This window comes from Hylaeus anthracinus, unplaced genomic scaffold, assembly GCF_026225885.1.
Source record: "Hylaeus anthracinus isolate JK02 unplaced genomic scaffold, UHH_iyHylAnth1.0_haploid 27414, whole genome shotgun sequence".
Lineage (NCBI taxonomy): Eukaryota > Metazoa > Arthropoda > Insecta > Hymenoptera > Colletidae > Hylaeus > Hylaeus anthracinus.
In genome coordinates this window covers 634-9740 of record NW_026535208.1, presented here as the reverse complement: position 1 = coordinate 9740, position 9107 = coordinate 634, and the positions used below count along the sequence as shown (strand labels likewise).

Below are 9107 nucleotides of genomic sequence, written 5' to 3'. Positions count from 1 at the left end.
TGAAGAAATTGAGTATAAGCTTCCACCCTTTCTGCTCCTTTTTGTGGGATCTAATATTTCGTTAGTCCCAGCTACATAACTTTCAACACCTTCGTTAATTCTTTGCTATAAATTTGTCAACTCATCATATACATACCGTTAATTGGACAAATCGATCCACAAAACAAAAACTTGCAAAATGCGACGAAATAAAGTACATTATTTCTCAAAATTCCAGTTATAATCTAAATTCAAATAAATATCGTAGGCGCTTAAATACAGATCTAGCTTACATCTAACGGTGTATAAAATTAATAAGAAAGACTAACCAAAAAATAATAAATTTCATCAGTCAGTCACGTTGCAATTCTTATGCGACAGGTTAATCGATCTGTACAGTGAGCTTGTATATCATTCTTGCATTTGTCTCGTTACTATTATACAAATTGTACAAACGAGGCCGATTAAAATAGCTCCATTTTCTCTCTGAACCGGAAATTGAAATCAATTTTGCAGGTGTTCCAGCGGGACTCCGGTCGTTCAAGCCCACGAGCAGCGACGAGGTGATTCCCTGGGACTTTCTCTCGAGGTCGGAGTACAGCTTAGCGGATTCCAATCCCAGGAGAAGGATTCACAGCGGCATAAGGGAGGGTCTGGAGGACATCACCAGAGAAGTGATGGCCTCCATAAACGCCTGCTCACGACAGCGCGGCAGAGTCGTCGAGGAAAGGTCAGCCCTGTACGGATACAGGAGAGTGGATTCTTACGGCGCCGACACGATACTGGATCTTCTATTGGTGTACCGGAAGTACAGAGGCAGAAAGGTTACGCTGCCCGTCAGGAGACACGTTTATCTCCATCAACACTTCACCGGTACCTTTTACGTTCCTAAACGATCTTCCACGCTCTTGGAAGCTGATTGAGTAAATGCTTTTCCTTGTTCGCGTCTTTCACGTCCCCCTCGTCTATTACCAACCCATTTCGGACCCATAATTTAACACTTCAGAGCCGTTGCCTTGGTGGATTATTCCGGATAGGACTTGAAGCTTTTCTTTCCAATTTTATTTGCAATACTTTTATGTTTCTAAGCTGTACTGCATGAAATTTATTATATTCAAGATGTACAAGCTAATGATTTCAAGTATTAAATTTGAGAAGAAATACAAGCATTTATTTTTAAAATAGTGGAGATGTACACTTAAATCATAAATTAGGAACTGAATCGTTATAGAAAAGTAGCTCAACCTCTTCCATTTTGTATTTACAGACTTTAATGCTCTTTTATATTTTAGATATTCGAAGCATACAACTTAATACTGTTAAGTATTAAATTTGAAAAGAACTGCAAAGATTTATTTTTATTTTTAAAATTGTGGAAGTGTTAAATCCTGTATTAAAAACTGAGTTGTTTTAGAAACCTAGCTGATCCTCTTCCACTTCATTTCTACAAACTTCAATATTCTTTTTCATTCCACAATTTGTACATCCTTATGAAACATTCAAATGCAGAATATCAAAATGTATCCATATGCAAGGAAAGGTATCACAACTCACCCATGCTAACTTATTCTCAATAACGCGCGCACGTGTAACTAATAAACTAAAATGAAATATACCAAGCGTAAACTTTTATCTACCCGCAGGACTGGAAATACGGGAAACGGTGAACGGCGTGGAAAAGGATGGGGCGCGAGGCGATCAACGAAACGACAAGTCCTTGCAGAACATATTCAGCGGTGGTTTCCTGAACCTGAATTTCAACTTCGAAGCGGAGGATCCGGTCACGGACAAAACCATCCACTTCGTCCTGCCTTTGGCGGGTAGGTACGAGGTTTTCCAACGGTTCCTGCAAAACTACGAAGAGGTCTGTTTAACGAACGGCGAGAAGACCAGGCTCCTAGTCGTTCTCTTCCATCATAAAACGGAGAGCTCTTACGACCAAACGATAGATCTGATTCAGCAACTGAAGTACAAGCACCGCGGCGCGGGTATCGATATTTTACCCATCGCTGGGACGTTCTCCAGAGCCAGGGCCCTCGATCTAGGTGTCTCGAAGCTGAACAACGACGATTTGATGTTCTTTGTCGACGTGGACATCGCCTTCACGGAATCCGCTCTCTACAGAATACGAGCGAACACTTTGCTAGGTAGACAGATTTATTTCCCCGTGGTGTTCAGCCAGTACGATCCACGAATCGTTCACGAAGACTGGAGGAGACGCGACACTTTCCTCGTGGACGAGACTTCTGGTTATTGGAGACAGTTCGGATTCGGTATCGTTTCCTTGTACAAACGTGATTATCGCACCGTGGGTGGTTTCGACCTGTCCATTCGAGGATGGGGGAAGGAGGACGTAGACTTCTTCGAGAAGGTGGTCAAGTCCAACGTGACGATCTTCAGGGCGGCCGACAGGGATCTGGTTCACGTTTACCACGAGGTGGAGTGCAGCAAGGACCTCTCCGACACCCAACTCGCCATGTGCATGGGGACCAAGGCTGACACTTACGCGGGAATGGAGACCCTGGCAAGAATTATCTACGAGGATCCAAATATCCTGCGATTTGCCAAAGCCAGGAGAGCGAACTTGACGAATGCAGCTGGTTGAGGGATTGTTTTCGTTTGGCTCACGATGATTTCTTTTAAACGTGTGACTTCGTTCCAGTGACAACGTGTTGACTTGTTAGCGACGTGTCACTGGACCCTAGCTACGAGTAAATGAGGAATAATAAATGTTGAATGGTGAATAAACATCAGTTAGGTGAATAAACATCAATGGACATTGGAATAGTTGATATTTTTTAAATTATTTGATATGCAAGTGGGTACATAAAGTCTGGACCGTCAGTAAATATTAGAAGTCTCATATCTGGTATCATATTCTTATTCTCTATGTGTCCAGACTATAGAATCACCATGTATATTTGATACTAACCAAAAGCCACGTTTAGTATCAACTATAACTAAGAACAGTTTTAGAGAACTTTAGAAAATTGTGTACGTCCCATAATTGTCACTTACAATCCTAGTCAGTGATCTTTTATTTTTTAGATTTTTTCTATTAATTAGCAAAATATGAATTTAGTTGTAATTGTATAAAGGAGTATGAATTAATGAAAGAGGTATAATGTTACCTCTTGTAGATTTGTAATATTTCTGATATTTTGGAATTGTATTTTTCTATATATATTGGTTATTTCTAAACGTTATTTAATATGTCTTAATTAGTCTTTAAGAGTATTAAATTTTACATGAAAATGTTCTTTTTATCTTCTTTGTAAGAAATTCTATTTTTATTTTAAATTTGACCAAGTAATACTCAAAATGATATGTCAAAGAGTTTTGCAAGACATTTTTTGAAGTTCTCTAAGGTATCAAGTAATTTTTATTAAAAAAAAAAGCACGATGAGATGAATTTATCATGAGAGATAAACAATTGACAATTGAAAGTTGAGAATTCATTCAGAAATTGTAAATGAAAGAAATGAATTGAAAAGTGAATATTTATTCGTGAACTGAGAATTGAAAAAATAAACTGTAAGCCGAGTATTTATTCACAGAGAAACAAATCGTCTCGTAGCGGGTGCGAAAACTCATTCGTCCGAAAAACACAGCTGCAATCGACGTGTTAAGGTAGAAAGTGCGTCTCCAAGAACGTCTTTCAGTTAGAACATTTTGTGTAAATACACGGTGTGATCGTGGCTCGTTTTTACGCGAAAGTGTCGGATATTTAACAAATCCATGCGAATTCACCAAAGCCATTTCCGTATGAATTTAATACCGTAATACCAATTTCCTGTATGGATAAAACAGAACCTGAGATTTAATTTAACGACTAACGGAAACATATTTAATTGAACGGATAACAAGTTCCCGAATCGTGTAAGCGACGTTTGTGCTACCTTTGTAAGAATATTATTATCGATTCACAGGGTGCTTTACAATGGAAAATGTGAGATACACAAAATTTTATTCTATTTCTTCTGTTTCCATTTTATTTTATTCATAATAGTAATTTCAATTTTCATTCAACCAGCAATTAATAGAAAATAATTCATTGCTGGTGATGAACAAAATTTTAGTCTATTTCTTACATCTCTATTTTATTTTATTTATAATAGTAATTTCAATTTTCATTCAACCAGCAATTAATAGAAAATAATTCATTGCTGGTGATGAACAAAATTTTAGTCTATTTCTTACATCTCTATTTTATTTTATTTACAATAGTAATTTCAATTTTCATTCAACCAGCAATTAATAGAAAATAATTCATTGCTGGTGATGAACAAAATTTTAGTCTATTTCTTACATCTTTATTTTATTTTATTTACAATAGTAATTTCAATTTTCTGTCTAGATAAATATTTTCGCTATTGGCACCCTGTGTATCGAAAGATTACCATTATTTGCGCTATGAATGTGATGTATTGCTTTCTGATTGCTACTAATGTAGAAATACCAGCGCCAAATACATTTCGTTACGCGTCGAAAGGTACACCTACTACTATCTCCTTTTATAAATGAATAATGCATTCTATGGTGAATTATACATCGTACACTTCGTGTTTATCTCAACGTCTCCGATTTTTGGGGACGCGTAAAATCTGCTTAAAGGTTACGGAAAATTTCGCGCGATAGGAAGAACGCGTGGATGCGTAACTTAAGTCGATTTAAGATGCCAATACTCCTAAGAAGGTTATATCGAACCAGTTGTGTAAGTACATGTGATATTATCGTGCCTTTGTATAGATCTTTATTTGTGAATTTTACGTACTGCCTATTTTATCGTATTTGTACCTACGCGCGTTCACTTGTGAAAATGTGGCGAGTCCCAAACGGCTTGCATAATCGTTTATGCAATTCGCATTTCGATCGCTCGCTAAGATGCTTCGACATTTCATCGGATACCGAATAAAATTTCTCTATTGAATAATCGCGTTGCGTCAATTGCTACACCTACAGACAACGGTTCCCCTCGATAATTAACTCATTTGAATCATGCGACAGAATTACAGATACCTTATCGCGACGTTTTGCTTATTTAATAAAAGTACAAACAAAATTTAAGAAGCACTGCAAACGTAATCTTTCGGGGATCTTTATAGGATGAATTTTCGAAATCTATCCTCTTAATATTTAATCTCTTAATTTTAACATTAACACGAGAAGCCATTGAAAGTTTTAAATGGTGCATGGAATTTTTTCGATTTTCTTTTCATAACTCTGGTAAAAATTGATGAAATGATTTGAAACTTTGCAGAGTTGTTACTTATAACACCTGGAAGAAATTCCCGCAAAATTTAAATTTTTTCCTTAAATATTTCCTTGTATACCAGCCCAATAAATATGAAGTTATTTTCTCTGCTCAAAATATTTTTATAATATTTCAAGTGTTCTTTAGAAATTCTCGGACTAGTCCTGGACTCTCAGCAGTGTTTATCTAGTTCTCTCATAACTCAATTCGACCTCGTCTCTAGTAGCAAACATTCACGATGCCTTCTGCATTTTTTGCAGTTAGAAAGTACATTTCAACTTATAAGGTTCCGCTGAAGGTCCCTTTATGGATCGTGTCGAAACTTGCCAATTAATGGACGATTGGAATTAACTGATATCTACCGAATCTTTCCTCGACATCGTTCGCTTCCCATCGCGAACCGGCGATTTCCTTTTACAAAAATCTGCGATCGGTCTGGCTCGACGAGCATCGTCTGCAATAAATGGCGAAGGAAAAATACTATGGGTAAGTTTTCTTTTTTCGCTCTGGTTTCCTTATTCATTCCTCTTCCTTTATTCAACGATCTTTTTCTTTGCTCTTATAAGTACGTTGCCTCCGTCTACTTTTAATTTCAATAATGAAATTCCTTAAAAAATCCAAGGCGGGCAAAGTCGCTGGTAATAATAGCCTGTTACACAATAATAGCAATTCAGAGGTGTCCTCTAGATCAGAGTTTCTCAGTCAATGTTTCGTTCTGAATTTTCTTTGGTTTATAATCCCCACATTTTGTGATCGTTGTTGGTCACTAAATAACTTATTAATGATATGCAATACATACCTTAACACTTCCAGTGCCAGGCACAATTATAAAAATATTTATGTAGTTAAAATTTGGTTCTATAAAATTTGATAAAGTATTACTTTCGCACCCTGGTCAAAATTTACGAATTCTATCCAGGCTTGATTTCTTTAACACCTGATCTTCAGAATTAATTTTTTAATTTCTCAGTGAAAATCCCTACACTTTACGTGGCGTTCAACGTGTTAATATGACACATGCAGTAAATTAAAATAAAATAGTACGAAAGTATAAAATTTCTGTTCGTCTTTCGCTTGTGGTCCCCAAAAAATGTAACGTGACCTACTGCTGGGCCACATCGTGCCCGTTGAGAACCCCTGCTCTAGAATGTACGTCGACCAATTGCATTTATGCAATGTCTGCACACAAATGTACATAATTGTAAATATTACATAGTAATTAGTGTAGAAAGTGAACGTGCACAGTGTCGCGTAACGTTCTCCATCACCCATCACGTATTAAACACTCGAAATAAGGAATTCTTGAATACCCAGTTTAGTACCTCTATTTTTTACTCACGCCACAGTCGAGTTTTTCTCCCATTTGGTTAACAAATTAATTAAGTTTTAGGGTAATTATTGTATACAGGGAACCACTTATTCTAAGTATACACATCGTATGCCTTATTACCTTAAAAGAATTCCAAGCAGGAGCAACAACCTTACCGATTGTGAGTCAGTTTAACGAGGCCTCTCGCTTCGCAATTATCATCTCACGAGACCGATCAATAGTTTCATTTTCACTGATTCGTCACATATAAAAATTCTACACAACATATTCAGTTCGGAAAGTACACTCATCCATTAAGTATCACTGCACTATTACAGCGTATTAAATACACGATACCATTGTATTTTGAATATTTAAATATAAATTTTATATTATATTCATATTATATTTATAAATTGATGGTAAGTCACTTTTACTAGTTTCACAAAATATCACACTTCACAAAACATTTTCATATGCAATATTTGTATGATATACATCTATTATATTTAATATGCATCACACAAATATAAATTGATGGTTAGTCATTTTGACCAGTTTCAATATCAATATGAACGCTTCAGTATGAATTTCAGAACGATTAAAACGTTATACAAAATATACAAGTGGACAGCCTTCAATTTAATTCCCCATAGCGAGAATCGAAACATGTTGACACCCATAATTAACATTCAAACAGTTGTTTCACCCGCCCAATACCATACACCGCAAAATACCCACAAAACAAAGGAATCTCGTAACTGAAAGAAACCTAACAGGAAAAACCGGCTAACAATAAGCGTGAAGCTCGCAACTGGCCACGCCAACGCGTAGGAAATGATAATTTATCGCCCAAGATCAAGGCTCCCGTCGTTCGTCATAAACGCAGCAGACGGCACCAGCCGGACAGTGAATAGCGTCGCACTTAGGCGCGAGTCCTCGTCGCGGTTGCGTCGATTAGCTTCAAACGTCTTCAACTTCCCGTTCTTCAACGTCCAACATCATAAAGCTCATCGATGGGAAAATCAAGCGTGAGACTGTGCCTGCTGGCTGTCCTGATCCTCGCGATGGACGTCCACGTGAACGCAAAGATTCTGTCAGAGTGCGACGCCGTTCGCGAGCTCCAACGAGCTCGGATCTCGAGGAGCCTCATCAGCAACTGGGTGTGCTTGATGCAGAGCGAGAGTGGGTTGAACACCCAGCTGGTCACTGGCCCGAAGACAGCCTCCAGCTTCAGCTACGGCATCCTTCAGATCAACAGCTCCAAATGGTGCACCAGAGGACGACGCGGAGGACTCTGCAACAAGCGCTGCGAGGACTTCACCAACGACGACATCCAGGACGACATCGCGTGCGCGAAGATCATCTACGATCAGGAGGGGTTCAAGGCGTGGGACGGATGGCTGAAGAGGTGCAAGAGCAAACCCCTTCCTAATATCGGGAACTGCGCGAAAAAGTGACGAGTAGTATTCGAAACGTTTTTGTATTGTTGTTATCAGCTTGGTTGACACTATAAGTACTATTCAGGGATAGTCCACAATATTCCGAGAGGATTTTTTACGTTAAGAGCATTTTTTGACTGAAGATTGATGCATTCCCACAGAATATTTCGTTGCCAGAGTATTTCGTTGCATCGTCGATCTATTTGTAATTAGCTTGATTTTCTCTGTTTTATAATTGATGTTTAATGATGCGTTGCTTTTTTGTTGAAATATATTTTATTGAATTAAATTTGCCATAAGATGAGAAATATGTCTGTTTTATACTGGATTTTTAATAATGCTTCATTGTTTTGGTGGGAATATATTTTACAGAATTAAATTTGTCATAAGATGAGAAATATGTCTGTACGTCTTCTATAGTGGATTTTTAATAATTCTTTATTTTTTGGGTAGAAATTTATTTTACAGAATTAAATTTGCCACAAGATAAGAAATATGTATACACTGGATTTTTAATAATGCCTCATTGTTTTGGCGGGAATATACTTTACAGAATTAAATTTGCCATACGATAAAAAATATGTCTGCACGTGTCCTACACTTTATTATTAATAATGCCTCATTCTTTTAGTGGAAATATATTCAGCCCCATAAATATTCGTTCCCTCTATGTCAATTGAAAAAAATCCAAATGAAATGATAGGTTTGAAGTTCCTAATTAAATGTTTCGTTATAAACATGTACATGAATAAATAGTACACATATTTTTATAATTATACATTTATTTGGAAACATCAAACCTATCATTTCATTGAGACTGATTCTTGTAATAAATACAGATGGTACGAATATTTAGGAGACTGATTCGTGGTACCAATTATCGGTTCCTCCCATAAATTCAGCAGGTGTCTCTTAACGTCATGTGTCTGTTAGGAATTTTATTATCACGCTGTTACTTAGAAGTAGAGATTCTAGTGAATGCAAATACCGTTATCAGCCAACTTCCAGGGAAATTGTATACTACAACATTATCATTTAGACGGCATCTGTATCAAGTGGAATTATGTAACGAGCTATCTGCAACGTAATGTCCTCTACTCGCAGATATAACTGTTTCAAAACA

General features: G+C 37.1%; 2 protein-coding genes across 2 annotated transcripts; both read left to right on the top strand.

Moving 5' to 3' along the window:
* Nucleotides 1–452: 452 nt before the first annotated feature.
* LOC128893385 (chondroitin sulfate synthase 1-like) lies at nt 453–4912 on the top strand (the record flags this gene model as incomplete). The annotated part of the gene is made up of 2 exons (XM_054154301.1): nt 453–852; nt 1623–4912. Coding segments are annotated over 2 exons (1362 nt in total), but the record flags the coding sequence as incomplete, so codon positions are not given.
* Nucleotides 4913–7435: 2523 nt separating this feature from the next.
* On the top strand, nt 7436–8576 carry LOC128893386 (lysozyme c-1-like). Its single transcript, XM_054154302.1, has one exon. The coding sequence runs from the start codon at nt 7559–7561 to the stop codon at nt 8000–8002; it is 444 nt and encodes a 147-aa protein (XP_054010277.1). The 5' UTR covers nt 7436–7558; the 3' UTR covers nt 8003–8576.
* The last annotated feature ends 531 nt before the right edge of the window (nt 8577–9107 follow it).